At 29.7% G+C, this 20173-nt stretch overlaps 2 protein-coding genes across 13 annotated transcripts in view; one reads left to right on the top strand and one right to left on the bottom strand.

Annotated features, from left to right (window-relative positions):
* Positions 1-10101, top strand: part of LOC130892778 (dorsal-ventral patterning protein Sog) — a 39200-nt gene extending 29099 nt beyond the window's left edge. The window contains exons 4-10 of one of the 2 annotated variants that reach the window (XM_057798387.1): positions 4684-4752; positions 4825-5131; positions 5193-5514; positions 7426-7816; positions 7873-8354; positions 8415-9089; positions 9794-10101. In XM_057798387.1, coding sequence (XP_057654370.1) covers positions 4684-4752; positions 4825-5131; positions 5193-5514; positions 7426-7816; positions 7873-8354; positions 8415-9089; positions 9794-9988 — 2441 coding nt within the window. In that variant the 3' untranslated portion in view covers positions 9989-10101. The remainder of the gene's footprint in view (positions 1-4683; positions 4753-4824; positions 5132-5192; positions 5515-7425; positions 7817-7872; positions 8355-8414; positions 9090-9793) is intronic. The other variant, XM_057798388.1, reaches the window with a different exon arrangement.
* A 5228-nt stretch (positions 10102-15329) lies between these two features.
* LOC130892245 (Ca(2+)/calmodulin-responsive adenylate cyclase) overlaps positions 15330-20173 on the bottom strand; it is a 95081-nt gene continuing 90237 nt past the window's right edge. For all 11 annotated transcript variants that reach the window (XM_057797507.1, XM_057797509.1, XM_057797508.1 and 8 more), the window contains one exon: positions 15330-19621. In XM_057797507.1, the coding sequence (XP_057653490.1) occupies positions 19287-19621 (335 nt within the window). In that variant the 3' untranslated portion in view covers positions 15330-19286. The remainder of the gene's footprint in view (positions 19622-20173) is intronic.

Raw genomic sequence — 20173 nt, 5'->3', positions numbered from 1 at the left:
GATATGGGTACAATGACAGCAATTTGCAAGGCCATCTGGATAGAGTAATAGATTAAGGCGCCAAGTCTCGACCTACATACAGAAAAGTGTTATTATGTTGACTACACTTTTATGCAATGTTACTACGTTTGAATAATCGACGTACGAACGATATCAGCTTGCCAAATTGAAAACATATACAAGATAACAAAACGGATTAAGTTACAGGGTGAAAAAATAAATAAAACTCACAATTATTTAACGAAGAACGCGATAGACAAAATTGAAAATTAAAAACGAAGACGAAATCGACGTCACACTATTTACAGTGGTTGACGTTTACTAATTAAAAAAGAAGAAAGAATAATACATGATTAATATATTACCGAGTATTTTCAGAAATAATATTTACTTTTTGTATACTTATATACATGTAGAACTGACTGGAATGAACTCGATCCATGCATCAGTTATTTTTAGGCTCGACAGATAATTACTTTATCGACCCTGTATTCGACCGAACATATTTAATTAAAAATTACTGGCAATGTCTTTGTCTAGAATGACGTTCGCCATTTTGTGAACGTATTGTTTACAATTACAATATTAATGGGTTAAAAAATAGTGTTGATGTTATAATTATATAAATTAGTTTATTAATAGTGAAACTAAATTTTCAAATACTCCACGTATCATCATCATCAAGGAACAACATATTTCAGAATTCTATGTATTTAAATAATGTTTTTTTGTACTTTTCGTTTGTCTATGACATTTATTTCATTTCATATTTGTCGGTAATGCAGTTTCCATTATAGTTTTCTTCTTTCAATGAATGTAACTATTGTCGTCTTCCGTTTTTTGTCCAGATACAAAAAGTTCATTTCGCCGTGTTATCATTTCAAATAAATATTTCGAGAATACTAAATGCGGATATATAACCGATAAGGTGATTTCCACAGGCAGGCCTCGATCCTAGCTTATAATATAAGATAGTTGTGCTAAGGTGTGGGCGCCCCATCTTACCGAACACACACCTACACTAGATGGCGCCACAGACATATACATTTTTCGTCTGCATGACTCATACACGTAGATATGATAATTTACTATTAGAATATTGGATTTTATTACATAAAAGTACGGTAATATTTAAATTATTGATATTTCGTTTTCTGTAAATAAATTATATTTTCTAATATTACAAATTTTACATATATGTATTATTTTTCTTGTGTTTTGGTCTATGCGCGCCGATGTTTGTTTGGTACTCCCACTCAGTACGATTTTTAAAAGGTGAACACATGATTTTCAGACGAGCTGTCTCTAAAGAAAAAACGAAATTGGGTTCAATTTTAAATGGAAGACTACAAAACAATGAACTAACATAGTTTAGGTGTTATTAGATTTTTGTTAATAGCACATATACATATATAATGATATACGAGGGATGTCTGGTATATTATACGAGGGTGTTTCGCAAAATTGTCGTAAAATATCTCGTGGAAAGTAGCTTATATTATACGAGGGTGCTTTGATAGAATGTGTATAAGTGATAAAAATGAAGTTTGTTTATAAAAGAATCCATATTTATCGAAATGGAAGTAACAATCGTTCAATTATTATCAATTCTATATTGTATTATAATTTTTCTTTGGAAATCGAGTTTCGTCATCTTGAGTAGACGTTTTTTTTTTTTAGATTTTTAGATAATAAAGATTATTTAAAAACCCTAAACCGTCTGGACAAGCTCGTAATCCTAATTTTAAAAATCTATTTTTGGAAATTCCACGAAAAACGGCGAAAAAAAAAAACATTTACTTGGCAAGATTCGGATTTTTTCATCGCTTCGATATTGAATTATTTATTATCGAATCTTTCGGCGTCGCCGTCCAATAAAACACCGACAACATTTAATTTTTCTTATATATAAAAGAAAAATGACGAATTATGAATAAAATATTGGTTTTTTAACCTTATATACGCCCGAATTATTCGTTATTAAATTTCGTATAGTTGCAAGAGGGGTGTTTTTCCTTTCCGATGTTCTAAACGTCACGTAAAAGATCTGTAATTAAATCTGGCGAATAGGGTGGTTGAATATGTGACCTGGTGCATTGTTTTGATTTTTTTTGCTCGAACGTTGCAATTTTTATTAACAGATGGCGTTTAAAATAATATAAAGTGTTACAAAATTGTACGTAAACATTTTAAGTAATAAAAATGATTATTTCTATAAAAGGAAAACAGAAAATCAGTTTCGTCATTATTCGACGACGTATCGCGAAACTTCAACTTTCCAAAAACGTAGTTATCAATAAAATATGGCGATACCAATTTTATATCGTACCAGACTGAGTATGTATATATACTTGAATCGATTCTAGCATAATCAATGAACATGTGGACAAGCTGTTCAGATGAATACCATCTTAGTACGACCTGAGTGGCGCCCACAAAATGAGATAGTACTTTCTGACATAGACGTACGAAAATTATTTACCTAAATTACAAAAATCGAACTAATCGAACGATTCCATAATGGTACGCGGTTCGTTAATGTCAGTTTCCTGTCGAATCCTGTCCACAATATTCAAAGTTACAATACAATAGAATTTAGTAAATACGCCATTGTCATCATTTCTTCTAATCCTAACCATTATTTTCTTCTTTTTTATCAATTACTTCCAATATCGTGTGGAACTTGCTTTATAAGAAATGACAATTGACAGTGACAGATGTTTCACGTCGATTTTTATAATAACGTTTTGATTTACTTCGATTTGATTAGTTTTTTGATTTTTTAGTCACTTATTTTATAGAATTTATCGAATTTTTCCCCTACATAAACCAACGAATAACTTTGATTACGTTATTCGTTCGAAATGATTCCAAAAAATAGGTCAAATTGCAACATAAGGTAATAATCAACGAAGCTGGATGCCTTATATGCACTTGGTAGTTGATTTTTGAAACTTTCTCATCTCTGACCACGCAAAAACTGAAGTAACATATAGAGATGGCGTTTTAACGTTACGTCCAAACCTTTAAACTAAATAAATTACAATCATCGAGATGAAACTTGAAGTTTATCGATATATTCGATACTAAAACAAATTTAAAATGATAAAGATATTATTATAAATACGTTTCACGATATAAAAATTGAATTTATTATCCATAATACCGATAACAGTTCTTTTGGAACTTAATACGAATACCACCTCTATATTTGGTACGGTCACAATCTAGCGAGACGCCCTCGCGCTCAACGGTCCATTCAGTGTGTCTTTTTCATTGATAGGAAAAATTATACACTAATGTTTATTAACTCGAAAAGAACAGGGGCGTACTTAGCTAATCAGCTTTTATTTTCTATATTTTTCATATTGCGATATGGGGGTAGTACAAGATGAATAAATCCGATATGAGGTACTTAATTTACCATATGAGGTAATACGAGGTATATAAATCCAATATAAGGTATTTAAATGAATTGAAAGTACTTATAAATGTTATGGGGTGTAAAAGAGGTGCCATATGGGGTAATATTATGTGAATAAATCCGATATGAGGCAATTAAATTAATTAAAAATGTCTATAAATGTTATTGAGTGTCAAAGAGGTACCATATGGGGTAATACGAGGTATATAAATCCAATATAAGGTATTTAAATGAATTGAAAGTACTTATAAATGTTATGGGGTATAAAAGAGGTACGATATAGGGTAATATTATGTGAATAAATCCGATATGAGGCAATTAAATTAATTAAAAATGTCTATAAATGTTATTGAGTGTCAAAGAGGTACCATATGGGGTAATACGAGGTATATAAATCCAATATAAGGTATTTAAATGAATTGAAAGTACTTATAAATGTTATGGGGTGTAAAAGAGGTGCCATATGGGGTTATATGATGTGAATAAATCCGATATGAGGCAATTAAAATGAACTCAAGATATATTAAAATAAAACTGATGGGAAATATTCATGATGGAGACGTTTAAATGTTCCCAAAGTGACGTTTGATATTGATATATGTGCTATAGGGGCTAATATCTCCGATATGAGGTATCTAAATGGATTAGACATACCTAAAAATAAGTTTGAAGTTAAATGGGGGTCGATATAATTATATTAACTCGATGTGGGGTATTAAAGTTTCCCTTAAATTGTGTTGAATATAAAATAAGTGCTGTATGGGGTAACGGGCGTTACTTAAATCCGATATGGGGTAATTAACTCAATTAGAAATTAGTATAAAAACCATTTTTGATATGGGGGTAGTTGGGCGGTCTTGAGGTACCTGACGATTATTTACAGGGTGATTAATGGTGAAGAAATATTAATAATAAATCGATTTTGATTGAAAACTTCGTCGAATGCTTTATTATAATCGATGAAAATCAAATTAATAGACACGCGATATTCTCTGGAACTTTGTCCAAATATCGAATTGGCGGATTTGTCGAATTGGAAACGATTTCGTATTTTTTACAGTGTTGTCGCGTTTATTGACATGTTACACCACTGTAACATTATTACGAATGTGCCAGTTTCAATCCTCACCATATTCGATGGGTAGTATTGAACTTTTAATTAACATCATATATGACCGCCCACTTTTCAACTGATACACCTACAAATGGTCGTAAAATTAATTTTTTCGACTTTTTTTTTTTTTTTTTTATTTTACCAGATGAACCCGACGTTATAAAAGATATCGTCCCACAAAACGTCGCCGAAGAAGAAGAGAAAAGAATCAACCGTAAGTACTTTCAACTATTACGTAAAACCGAGAATATACAGAGTGTCTTTATTGGGCGTTGGTTTTTAACAGATTTCGCGGCCCTTCTCACCGGCAGATCGTCTCTGGACCTCCGAAACGACACGTCGCCGAAAGATTTGAATAAAAGCACCGTGGTGGCGACAGGAAGATTCACGTTCCACAAAAGGAACCTCCATTATTCGTTTTATATATCGGAAAAGGCGGCCAGACCTAGATCGTTGCATTTTATGGACAATCAAGGCAACATCCTCGAGGAGTTCACTTTATCTCACGCCGGAGGATTGGTCAACAGTCTTTATCAGAACGCTACGAGAAAAGTTTGCGGGATATGGAGAAGACTCCCGAGGGATTACAGGAGGTTCGTAATAAACAAGCAAAAAAAAATGTAAATTTCCATTTTTTTTTTTTTTTTTTAATAGATTATTGAAACAAGAAAAAATGTACGTGGTTTTAATATGGGGTACTAAAGATACGGAATTCACCCTTAGCGGAAAATTAACTAAATACGTAGCGCTCGGTAGCGAATTATTCAGTTCGCTTTTGGAACCAGCTCCCGGTACCGACTCGACTAGAATGGCGGGTTCGGGTGGTACCGCTATAGTATCGACATCGTCAACACCCTCGCCCTCCGTACATATCGCTATAGTATTTAACGGCTTATTCGACGATCGAGAATCCTCGGGGGTGCCCATAAACGTAATGCTGGCCGTCGACGAAAAAAAACAAATCATTCTCGAAGGGGTAAGTCAGTTTTTTTTCTTTCCCCCCAACCTACTATATCGATATAATGGTTTCTGTACCTTATGTCGATATTTTTTTCTTAATGTAACGATAGGTGGCGCGATCACTGAATAAAAACTATTTTTATTTAAATTACGATCAAAATTAATTTTAACATGTAACTATAATTAAATAGTTATTTAAAACAAGAATTTTTGTTATGTATTTACAATATCATTACATCGAATTAAATACAACTTTTAATTCTTCGAGTAAAACCGTTTCAAACTATTAAAAACAGATTTCTATAGTTCACTTTAACATCCTTTTATTATTAACCGATAGATGGCACTACCGTATTTTGTTATTATTCAACAAAAGTTTTCTGTACGTAATTTGTAGTTACATCACTAGATGGTACAAGTAATTTTAAATCAAATTTTTCACGTTACGTAGGCGTAGGTGTAAATTTTAAATAAATAAAATTTAATATTAAGGACAGAGAAAAAAAAGAATAGTTTAGATTTTGTATACTAATATTTTATTATCGACTGTAGTCATTTAAAATTTTTGAACGCTACATATTTCGTTCTATTCGAGAGAGGTCATTCAAATAAGACGGACGGAAGACTGAACTGAACGATCATATGATATCTCGTCCGACAGGAGCGGCGTTCTGGTCAAATTGTGAATTATAATTTACCGTCTAAAAGCGGACTGTTTTAAAACTAAATTCCCATATGAGATGGTACTTCTTACCTCTACCCTTCATAATTGATAGTTTCATGGTCCCGTATTGATCCTGAATTGGTTGAAAATCGATTATAATTCAATATGATGATAAAACTGCTTCAAACTTTAAAAAATAGATTTCTATAGTTCACTTCAACATCTTTTTATTATTAACTGATAGATGGCACTAATATATTTTGTTATTATTCAACAAAAGATTTCTGGGCCTAATTCAAACACGCTTTGTAGTCACACCACTAGATGGTACAAGTAATATTAAATCAAATTATTTACGTTAGGTAGGCGTAGGTGTAAATTTTAAATAAATAAAATTTAATATTAAAGACAGAGAAAAAAAAATGATAATTCACAATAATTAATTAACATTCAGCGTTATCTCACAGTAGTTTTTCTAGGTTTGTATTTACAAAATTGTTTTGTACCTCGTGAATAGTTTAGATTTTGTATACTAATATTTAATTATCGACTGTAGTCATTTAAAATTTTTGAACACTGCATATTACGTTCTATTCGAGAGAGGTCATTCAAATAAGACGGACGGAAAACTGAACTGAACGATCATATGATATCTTGTCCGACAGGAGAGCCGTTCTGGTCAAATTTTGAATTATAATTTACCGTCTACAAGCGGACTGTTTTTAAACTAAGTTCCTTATACCCCTTCATAGTAGTTCACTTTAACACCCTTTTATTATTAACCGATAGATGGCACTACTATATTTTGTTGATATTTAATAAAAGATTTCTGTACCTAATTCAAACACGCTTTGTAGTTACGTCACTAGATGGTATTAGTAGTATTAAATCTAATTTTAAATAATAATTGAATCTTTCTTTTATCAGACATTCGAATTACCTGTAAAAAATATAACGTCACCGAGAAATAGATCTTTAATATTTAGAGTATTGTGCATTGTGTGTGAATGATTTTATTATTTTTCTGTTTAAAAATGACTTTAAATAGGTTAATAATAATATTTCCATATGCAAACTACTTTTCGTATTACATATACGGGGTGGGGCGTAGCTTATTAATCGAACCATCGTTACTAAAAAAAATATACACATGCGCTAAAGTTTAGTATTTCGATATTAAACACAATGCCCACAGTTCTATTTGATTCATAACCTATAAACTCGTTAAATTTCGCACCTAATTTAACCTAACCTCAATTTCAGAATATAAAAGTGAATTTGCCGGCACCGGATTTGAATTTCGTTGAAATAAGCACTCCGATATCCCTATCGGAACTACGTTCCTTATCTAGAGGTAGAATACTGTTAACAGTATCATCAGTTTCGGATCCGAATAATTTACGACTCAGCGGTAGCGTTATAACGAAGGTAACGTGCGAGATCTTTCAAACGATCTTGACAGGGGAAAAAGATCTAACCTCAATTACCAGCGGTTTAGCTTGGATGTACCTGAATAATCAAGGGGCTCTAATATACAGTATCCAAGTGGATAGTATGGATCAAGAGCAATTCCACACAGTTACTTTGACCGATACCACCGGAAAGAAAAAAGCGGAAGTTCTGACGCCGGCTTTTCACGACGGATGGGCAAACGGTAATAAACTTGATTTGATTTAAAGGTAAACGTGTATTATTTTTCGTTGATTTTAGGTACGGAAGATAGGATGGTTCATAAAATTTTAGAGCCTCTATATAACAGTAGATTAGATATGAGAATAGCCGTGGGTAATGGTAGTTTACACGGGCATCTTAATGCTAAATTAGTAGCTGACGCTAGAGACGCTCCGGCTCCGTTGTTGCTTAAAAGAGAAAATTTCAGTCTACCATCATCGGTAGTGGGTCTTGCTTGGATTTCTGTTGATACCGATTGTCATATACATTACGACGTTTCCGTTTCCGGATTGGGACACGAAAAAAAATTGCAGTTATACTTGGAAATGTACCCAATTATAGCACCCGGTGCACCGGTTCTGATTAAAACTTTGGAAGAATTCATCGGTAATCAAGTAGAAGGTAGCCCCATAGACGTTCTTACCAAAGAAGAATTAGATATGTTAGATAGCGGAGTAAATTTCGTTAAATTAAAAGATTCTTTATCTAATTTAGTATTATTATCAGCGACATTAACAAAGGTAAAAACATCAAAATTAATATTTTAATCAAATTTACTAACATCGTATATTAAATTATAGGTCAAGTTGCCGATATCTTGCAGGCCTTCCCATAGAGATAGAGATAACATAGTTCCAGTTATAAACGATATACCGGATGGAGCTCATCCAACGGAAGATTGTTTTTTCGAAGGAAAATTCTATAAAAGGGATAGCACTTGGGTATCTAAGAATCCTTGTCAGATGTGCTTCTGTCAAGACGGTCAGGCGTCTTGCGACCGTATGACTTGCCCGGATTTAACATGTACCCCTCATAACAATCTAACAACCCCCGGAGAATGTTGTCCCGTATGTGGGGACACGGAATTATTGAAAAGCAATAGAAAATGCGTTTTCAACGGTATGACTTACTCTTCCGGTAGTAAATTCCATCCGTTTCTAATACCGATCGGCTTCGACGACTGCACCATATGCACTTGTGATCCTGTTGATTTGGAAATAAAATGTAGAAGAATTGAAAGTAATTCAGCCAAATGTGGTAAAGGAGCTATTACGACACCGGAAACTTTAAGCGAAGACGATATTAGAAAGTGGTCTATAAAACGAAAAGAAGAAGTTTCGAATACGGAATTAATCATAAAAGAAGGTGGTTGTAAAAATTATAATAACCCCGAGAAGCCCTACAAAAACGGCAGTTCTTATCACCCCTATATAGCGTCGCTCGGAGAATATAAATGTGTCACCTGTAAATGTCAGGTAAGTTTGAAATTAAATTCACTGATAATTCTGTCATTTTACCTTTGTATAAACCTCTGAGATATAATCCAATTTTTCAATACAATAACCGTATTTAATATAACCACTATAACTTAATTTATAACTACTACACTTTTAAATTCAACATTTACTATAAATTGCATATATTACTGAGAAATAAAAACGTTTACAACAAAGTTTTTTCATTACATAAACAAACAAAACAAATATGCTCTGGTTAAGACAGTTCTTCTTTTTTATTGAATTGTGTGGCCTCTTATATTCAAAGAATTGCTTAGATTTACGTAATGTATTTTGTGACAATAGTGAAATAGATCATTATCTATACAGCGTTGCCATGAGTTATAAAACCTATGATGTTTTAATAAATTATTTATGTTTTTATAATAAATAATTTAATTTCTCACTTCTTAGACCTATTTTATATAGTTTTGTTGATAAATTAACTAGATTATGTGTTTCTTTTAAATTATTTATATGTATTACTGGAGAGTGATTATTTCATAAATGATATTTAATCAAACTACATTGTGTAGTTGCCACATTTTACAACTTTACTGCTATATATTTTGGTAATTATGAGTTGCTAAATTAAAATTGAGATCGGACAACACTGTAAATATGTCAAAAGAGGATTATTATTATTATTTGATATATTTTAGATAATTATTCATTTTTTTTAGAATGGTACACAAACTTGCGCCAGAGAACGATGCGAATGGAAAAATTGCAAACTGGTTTTCGATTTACGAAAAACTAAAACAAAAAACAACAAAAAAATGCCTGTAACTTTCTCGGACTACTGTTGTTCTTTAAAAGAATGCCGGAAAATTAGGCACAAGAAGAAAGTGGAAGAAAGGGCTTCTCACAAACAATGAAAGACGGTTTTTTTTTAAAAACACTTTCTCATGTTTTGGAATTATTTATCCTAAGTTTTGGAAATTCTTAAAAGGTGGATTTTTTGAGTCCTTGTTACCCCTTAACCAAAGAAGACTGAGGCAGCTTAAGAATGGCGATGATGAAGAGAGAGAGAGAGATAACGACAGATAGACAGCTGCCAAAAGTATTTATTTACAATTAGGTTTTATTCTTAAGGGTAGGAATATGTAGAGAATCAGTCATAAATAAACAAAAAATCAATATCCAAATTAAATCACGGATGTTATTTTCATAACAATAAATATTCTCAAAATATGTTTTATACTTCTCTTCAAATTTTTTTTAATCGAGACATTTTGGAATGACGTTGTAGTAGGCGGAGCAATTACCGCCATCTTGACATTACGTGTTAGTACATTCAGTATGCAGCCAGCAGAGGTAGCGTGCACTTCGTTGCTATTGTACTTTGTACATAATGGAGTATTTCAAGTGAAAATCGAGTCAATTGCAAAGTACTGTGATAAGGTTTTAATTGTAAAAAAATTTACACGTGTGGCGGAACACTCGACGAAAAAATTCTGTTTTTCTCATACTCAACAGATCTGCAATAATCTTGACGTTACTAGTCATGAAGACTTGGCAACGCTTTATCTTTGAAATATTAAAAACGTGTAAATAATTGAATGTTTTTCTGTGATTTAATACTCAATTTCCGAAAATAATTTATAATTTTGTGTTTATCAATCGAAATATCAAAGTTTAAATTATTATAAAAAATTTCAAGTAATAATAAAAGGTTTTCATATAACCTCAAAAATTTGACGAATTCTTGCAATATTTCTCCCTTGTATATTTGTATATATAGTTCAAGCACTTGAAAGCAAAGTCAAATTATAAAGTTCGATATTTTCTTTGAGAATTTAAGGCATATGAGATTTTATTTATTTATATTTTTGTAATATTTTTCATAAGAACGATTATTTGACTGTGCTTATATAATTAACTATTTATTTGACAAAAATATTGTTTGTAAATGATTCCACAGTTTGTACAATATAACTCAAAGGGATTTAATTAAAGTACAGTCTTGCAATAAGACAAAATGTAACATTGATCCTATCCAATATACTATATCATTAAAAGTATAATTATTTTTGTGTTGAAAAAGTCTGGCAACAATCAATGAGCTATAAAAATATGTCTGCAATATCAAATCAAACTAGATCTGTCAATTCAAGGATTGGTATAGAATCGATTATAATTGTGACTCACATTATTGTTTTCACATCGAGACGAATTAATTTATTTCAGATCTTTGAGTTATACTACAAACATTTGAGAGAATTTTTTCTCAATACTCATTATATTAGAGAAGAAGGCTGAAAAGAATGTTTTTCGGGGAAAGTTCAAAGATATCTTGGACTGTATAATATTTATACTAATTAATTTTCACTAATAAGATTTTATATAAAAATTTTAAGTGACGTTTATCGTTGAGTTTTTCCCGCGTTTGTGAATGATATATATCTAAATATTATCAAAAGAAAAATTAAATGGTGCCAAAATTGGATATTAAGATTATCTTAATGTTGTCAACAATGAATTAGTAGATTCTTCAAAACTTTTCCAAATTTGATGAACATAATATAAGAAATTGAGGTTAGGAACTGTTTAAATCATCACAAACAATTTCAATAGCAAAAACAATCTAACTTGAAAGGTAAAAAATTATCTAAATGTAATTTCTGCGAAAATTTACTTTTTTAAACTACCTGGTAATATTTTCCTCGAAAATTGTGGAGTTTCTACTAATACATAACTTAAATTAAGGGTTTAAGGTGCAGTATTTTCATTTTTAGTCCTCAAACAAATTATAATTTTCTAATTTGACCAATTTTATATCGATTTATTAACTCATTTCTTAAGAAACTAATATTTGTATAATTAGTTTTTCAATGAATCAATAAACTTAAATTTGGAAACAATATGCAACAAAAAACATAATAAACAAATACATTTCTATTTATAAAATACTATTTACCTTTTATTATCATTATTCTTTTCATCAAAATGATGTATATTATCAACATAATTGACAGAGACAATTGACAACGTCTTCTTTTTTAACTAGTTTGACGTTGAGATATTCGTAATCGCGTTATAAAACAAGAAGATTTAAGTTCGAGGCCATAAAATTTAATGAATAAGAAGAAAAGAGAAGTTGGATACGTAATGTTTCCAATAGGTAAATCGAGATAAAATTAAAGTTTGGTATTTCCGTGTGGAAAATTTGATTTCTTATATTAGTTGTATATTTTGTATATACGTAAATTGTATATAAATTTAATTTAATAATGGGTGCATTAGTTTTAATCGAAAATAATTGAAACCGATTTTGGCAACCATTTTGATTATTAGTAGAACATATCATATTTAGTGCCATTATTAAGACAAAACTTCAAGTACTTAAACTCATAGACGTATGATGATGTCATTAATTTCTTCTTCTTTATATAATTATTGAATTATATATGTTCCAAACTACCCATGATACGTCTGTGATTGATTTGACGCAATATTAATATTACTAATGGAAAATTATAGTCTATATTAAAGCATTTGTGCGGGGTTGCCAATTCGAAAAAATCGTTTACAAAAGTAATAAATATAATAAAAACAATAAACATTTTTATTTATTTTATAACACGGCACATATGTCGTTTTGTGATTATTGATTGATTTTTGGTTTTTCACAATACACTGAGAAAAATTAAATAGGTTAAAACACTTTCCATTGATATTATGGAAGCATTCGGTATAAAAAAATTATTGCGAGCAATATTTTTTGAATTTTCGATCGATTTAGTGACCAAATCTTTCAATTGAAATTGAAATATTATACAACAAAAAATCCTTTTCAATATGGACCAGATTTTTGAATGAAAATGAAATTAAACAAATTATTATCAATAAAATTATTGGAATACTTGCCAAATATATAATTTTGATTCAAATTCAAGTAATCTTTCATATACTAAATTTTAGTTCCAAATTCTTGATATTAAAAGAAATATTTAAATTATGGCAACACTGGTAATGGTTGTTTGAATCCATAACAGTAACCAGACAATGTTGCCAATTTTTATACTGTTACAGCAAACTGAGAAATATTTGATCTCGTCGAAAATATCAAAATGAATTATGTTTGAACTGGATCATTTGAATAATTCTGAAAATTTCATAGATTATTTAAATGACAATTATAATCTGCTCATTGGTTAGAAGTAGATAGGGAGAGCAGTCGCAAGCAACCCCTTTTTGTAGTTATAACCTCATATCAACTTTCTAGTAACTTTTAAATATCATAATATGCATTTATATCGATTATAAATTAAATAGAAGCTTAAATTATTATGATTCATAGAAATTAGAAAGTATTATAAGTGAATAAACTAGTTGGGTTAATTATTTTGGTACACCTTGTATATAATTGTTTGGAATCTCCCTATGCGATACTACCAGTATTTTGGTAAATAAGAAATAGTATTTTCACTAGAAATTGTGATTTTTTTATTAATTATTTCTGAATAGAAATAAATAAACGGTTTTTTTTTTCTATAAAAAAATTGCCCCGGGCGCTTCGTAATTCACGACTGTCCAGTCACACCAAACATTGAATTTCGGTATAAATAGTCACTGTAAATATATTTTTTAGTTTAAGTAGATAGTAAATAATTATTACGACTAACTTAAGATTTAATATTCGCTGAAATGCATTTGAAAACAGGTCAGTTACGTAACAAATTTGGAATTGGGAGTAATTTGAAAATTGGGAATTGATTACCAACAATAATAATCTAATTTTGTTTCGAAATCGAAGTATCAAGTTAACTGTTAATTTTAATTTAGGAAAAAGTATTTTTTTAATGTCGTTGACGCCTTCTAATGTCGTTATTCAACAAAATGATACCTATTTTGAGAAATTCGTTGCTGAATTTCCAATTTTTAACATTACATTTAGTACAATTTTTTATGTTACTGAAACATTCACAGAAATTTAAATGAATTATGCGAATGCAGTAGTTAAACAGTAAAGCTGTCAATGGGTATTTATATAATCGCTTTTTTCTTGTAATAACATTATTGAACATACAGATAATTTTGTTATTTCAGAATTAAGTTAAAATAAATATTCCGATTTCTATGTGTACCTGCTAGCTGGAAGAATATATGCTTCATTAATACATTCTTTTGTGTTTGATTTAAGAATATATACCCAACATAAAAATTAACACTATCCAAATTATGTTCAAAAAACACGAAATTTAAGACCTCTAGGATTTTTTGACAAGAAATGCCACAACATCGCTTGTAGATCAGCAGATTTATCTCAAACGAATTAAAAACTTGAATCGAAACTTTCAAGATGACTAATATAACGAATACTAATGTATATCTTAGGTTTTCGAGGTAAAAAATGTGTTTTACGTTACAAAAATTAAATAATTTTATGCTATCAATAATAACAAAAGCTTTTTTTTTTATATTTTCAGCTTGAATATGTTTTACAAAATTAGAATCATGAAATATCTATGAAGACCTCTTAATACTTAACTATAATATAAAGCATGCTAAACTGGATTTTATTTATGGAATTAATCACTGAGAGATTCAATTTTTTCCATAACGAACACTATAACAAACAACTCTTAACAGAAACCACTTTAAAACACAAAATGACACAATAAGAAATTAAATTATTCATCTACTTTTAAAATCTTATAACTAATTTCATTATTTCTCAAAAAAACTTTGAATATAATTTACACCATCAGTAACGTTATAATAACCGCGTTTTACTAAAAAAAGCCGGGATGTCAATATTCGTATCGATAGTTGATGTTCATATTGTACAGTGTTGCCTATTTTTAAAAGATGTATTTCATCACATTTAATGTGTTTGAAATGTTGTTATAAATCAATTAGAGTCATCGCTTTATATAAATTGATCAAAAATAAAGCAGAATCACAAAAAATTAATAATGCATTAAATAATATGATACATTAATATATTGAAAATTGAAAAAAAAATTACGTCTGGCAACTTTGTTTCTAAGTGACGTGTACCATTATAAAGAAGACTTTACCATCAATCAATATGTATATAACAAGATTCATATAAAAATATATGGTGTTATATCCGAAAAGCTGTAAAAATATTAAAAAGATATTACAAGAAAAACCATTAATCATACTTACCTACGGGAAACTGTTTTTATGTAAGTTGCAGATGTTTTACAGCGTTGCCACGTTGTAAATTGGCGAGGACAAATAAAAAACGATTTGTTGAATACCGTAATTTTTTATTATGTATTCAATAATCCTTAAGCATTCAATAAATTATTAAAACATTTCTCTTAACATACGCTATATATATAATATTTATACAGGGTAAAAGTAGAAAAAAGTTTATTAATACAACAAATACAATTTACGATTATGTATAAACAAAAATCAAAATACGACCATGAAAATCCGTCTAATTTCCCAATTCTTTGATCGTTAATTGAGGAATTGATAGAATTTTTCATGTAGTATTTATAAAAAATGTAACATCAAGATTTATATTCGAACATTTAAGAAAAATAGAAATATTTGTATATACACGCCACCAATATCATTCGAGCATGTTTATTCTAATGAATGGTGATCACAGAATAAATTTAGTGTATAGTCACAGAAGTTGAAAGTAAACCTAAGTCGAAAACAATGATGAAATTGCTTCCAAATCCACTATATTATCCAGATCTAGCCCCCATCGAAAAAACAATAAGAAACATTAATCAAATTATGAAATTATTGTTAAAATAAAGATGACAATTAAATGAAAACGGTGTAGAAAGCATTGGACTGGTGGTATCACTTTTTTTAGAATGAAATTTGGTTAAAAAAACTTGTTTTTTTGTTAACTAAACCGAGGATATAACGATTAAAGAGTATTATAATTTTTTAAATAACAAAATGGAACTTTTGGGCTGGAATTTTCTACAAAATCAATTTTTAGTAACAAAAACATAGGTCTACATTTTTTTTTATTTATCTGTAACGTATACACTACAAAATCAACTATTTACATCATTTCAAACATACCAGTTAATGCAGATTTAAAAAAAATTGAATTAAACACGTAATATATTTATTATTATTAATAGTACAGGAAGATTGTATGAAATTCTAGTTTTATTCTAAAAATTTTCACGTCTTTTTCACGTCTAAATTCAACTGTCAACGATATTCAATCATAAAAAGTCTTTAGAGCAGTTTCAATGCACTGCAGTAACCGTATAGGTAAAGACCAATTTATACGAAAAAGAAGAATAATGTATCTAACGTCAGAACAATTCTGGTGTATTTCAAAATATTTATAAATATGTATCCGTATATGTAAAGGCCAATTTATATGAGAAAGAAGCAGAATGTATCTAACATCATTACAATATGTTTTTATTGTTGAATCAGTGTTGTCAGATGACACAATAATAATCAGATTTTGATATATTTCTATTGAGAAAAAATAATCTATCAACACTATTTGATAATTTTAACATAAGTGTGTAGTACTTAAAACTGTGTATTTTCCCGAAAAAATTCTGTTCCCAGATTATAACAGAGCCCATGGAGAAGTTGCGTATTTTTTTTTTTTCTTTTCGTTCCATTGGTATAAAAATGGTTGTTAATGTAATAAAAGTGATCAAATCAAATTGAAAAAATGTAATATATAGTTTATATCAAATATTGTTGTGACTACAAATTCAATTTATAAGAAAATGTTTCCCGAAATTAATATCTGATAGATCTGGCAACACTGCACCATGATATCATCGATGGCACCTGGTAACAACGAGTTGAATACGACGCGGAGCAGACAATTTATTTTAAAATTATAGTAACGTTGTAAATTATTAGATATATGTTTGGAATGATGTATTAACTGGTAATAAATTGAGCTGTAATATTTCCGAATCTACCGTAGTTTGAGTTTATGTTGTATTATACAGTGTGAATCAACCAAATATAATTGAATCCTAAAAAAGTATCTATAATACCTCAATTTTTAATTCCAAAACGTATTTACTGAATCAACCTTCAGCTACAACAATTTTTATACAGGAAAGACGTTATGAGAAATTGTATTTCAGAATATTTTTAGAAAATTATCGAAAATACTATTCCATTAAGTTGTTACACACTGTATAAAAGATGTTTAGATCAAAATTATAAAAATGACAGACTGAAAAATGTTTCAATCATCCCTTAATAATTTCAATTTTATAAAAATGAATAAGAATTTGATTTAAACAAAAAAAGTATAAGTACAAAGAAATACATAATAAGCAGATAATGGATGAACATAACAACTACACTTTAAGTAAATATTTGTAGAAAAATTTATAAAAAAAAAATGTATAGTCAAGATTCTAATTTTTTTTAAATAAACAATAATTAGACATTATTTAAATATGTATTGAGTTTTTACGAGTTTCATAGTGGAAACGACCATATAAAATCTGAATTATATCTATAATATTGGCTATGGATTTATTAAATATATTTTTTTGTCCACAATTACGTATTTATGTTCCTAAAAAAGTATTTTAGTTTGCTACGAAAAGTAAAATTAATTTTACATCTACGTTTCCACACTGTATATAATATTTCTTGTAAAAAAAATTTTTGAGTAATTTTTAAATTAATAAATTTTTAATTACAGTAACTAATATCATAATAATTTTGGCAAATATACAATAAAAATATTCAAAACAGAAAAACTATTTCATTTTTTCAAAATTTCAATAATAAACAAATATTTAAACTTTTCGAGTATTCCCATCCTATTATATAAAAAATTTTGAAAAATACCTTAAAAAAAACATTTAGTAGGGTCACTCTGTTTATATAAATTAATTCTTAAATAACACGTTTCATTTAAATTCGCCCTGTATACTATTTCCCCGAAAGAATTAATTCCTCGCAGAAAAAAAATTCGACCAATTTTATGGAATATGTCAGTAGACTACCAGCAGAGGCAGTTTTATCGATTGCATCTGAAGACAGCTTTAGAGAGCCATATTTAAATCAGATCGTTAGTAATTCAATGTAAAAAGCACCATTTTGAAATATCTATACCACAAATAATATCCAGTATTAACTTTTCATTTATATAAATAATATTGCACTATTTACGTAAACAACATAATCCATTCTAAAACTATTACTCAGACACGGATAAAAAGAATATCCAAAAGTAATAATAAACCTGAGTAAGTTGGAAAAAAAATGGCCGACATAAAGTGTAAAAAACGTGTCTAGATGTAGCTAAAAAAAAGTTTCTATTGCCTCGCCATCACATTACTTTTATAGTCCAGGAAATAAATTACCAAATTTACAAATTTCTAAACAGTTTGACGGTTTAAGATGCAGTAAAGTGCATTAGATTCGGGAGACAAAAGAAATGAAAATTGCATTTGTAAAAACGAATAATGCATTTTGAAAAGTGCATCTCGAATGATTTAAAAATTATAATCTCGGGAAATATTACCGGAAATGAGTTCAATTTCACAACATGGGGGTTTTCGAAGTAGTTAAACACGAAAATAAGGACAGAAAAGATCTATGAGGTACCTGGTGCCAACGGTGGACGACATCTACGTCGTCTACTAAAATCCCGTGGAGATTCGTTATGAAAGTTATCGAATATGTATAACATGGGAGTTTTCGAGGTCACTGAACAAGAATATCACAACAGAAAAAGATCTACGAGGTACCTGGTGCCAACGGTGGACGACATCTACGTCGTCTACTGAAATCCCGTGGAGATTCGTTATGGAACTGATCGAATATATATAACATGGAAGTTTTCGAGGTCACTGAACAAGAATATAACAACAGAAAAAGATCTACGAGGTACCTGGTGCCAACGGTGGACGACATCTACGTCGTCTACTGAAATCCCGTGGAAATTCGTTATGAAATGGACCGAATATATGTATGTACAACGACCTCTAAAACCCCCTGTCAAAATTGAATTTTTTAACCATTCAAGATGCACTTCTCATTCATAATTTTTTTTTGCACAAAGTTTCCTTTCCCCGAATCGAATGCACTTTGTTGTATCTTAATCCGTCCAACTCAGATATTCCTGAGTTTTGCCTCTCATTTCCTGGACTATCAATTAAAAAAACGTACGTTTTTTTATATATTCAGTCTCCGATTCGATATCAATTTATATATATAAAATTAAACGTCGCTATCGGCGTCCGTTTCGTTTTTCGGTTGACCGAAATTTCTGGTAATACTTTCGCTCATCGATCTAATATTTGCCAAATGTACGTCGTCAGTCGGTACCGAAAAATAATTTAATCTATCTAAATCTGGCAACGCGTTTAAATCGTCATCGGTACGATAGCAGTTGTCGTATTCGGAATCGTAGAGGGCGCTGAGCGAATCTAACGACATCATGGCGTCCGAATCGAATATTCTCGATGACGCTCGTGACGACATTGAAGTATTGTCGTCCATATCGGGATCGTGATTCGGGTCTATATATGCGGAATTTACGTCGCTTAAAGCTCCTAAATAGAAAAATATTAATTGTTTATAATATAAAACGAATAAATAATAGAAATCTTGAAATTCTTAATATTCAAACGGGACGTTAAAATAACGACAACGTTGTAACAGGACGAAATGTGTCATGTGTCAAGTGAATTCAAACATTTTGAATTTGTGATTTGTTCGGTGTTTTCAAGTTTTAATTAGATTTATTAGTGTTTTTCAGTGAGTTAAATGTGTTGTCTTTTTTAATAGTGTTATAGGATGAGGAATTTTACTTACCAAACAAATTCACATATAAACGTATATGATTATATTTTTAAGGTTAGCATAAAGATTCTTTAATGTATCATTCAAAATATCGGTTTTGTACCTGATATTTAGTAAACTGTTGTTATTTTACAACTTTCGAATATGTAAAGTAATGGTTTTATACAATTTTTTATATTGGGAAGTAATTATTTTCTCTTAATATCAATATATCGTGGAAATAATATTTGAAGAGATTTTTTTTTTGTAATAGTCCAGGAAATATATTCTTTATTGTGTAAAAAGTTACTAAAAATAGTTGA

Source organism: Diorhabda carinulata, chromosome 4 (genome assembly GCF_026250575.1).
Source record: "Diorhabda carinulata isolate Delta chromosome 4, icDioCari1.1, whole genome shotgun sequence".
Taxonomy (NCBI): domain Eukaryota; kingdom Metazoa; phylum Arthropoda; class Insecta; order Coleoptera; family Chrysomelidae; genus Diorhabda; species Diorhabda carinulata.
This window is presented reverse-complemented; position numbering and strand designations above follow the sequence as displayed.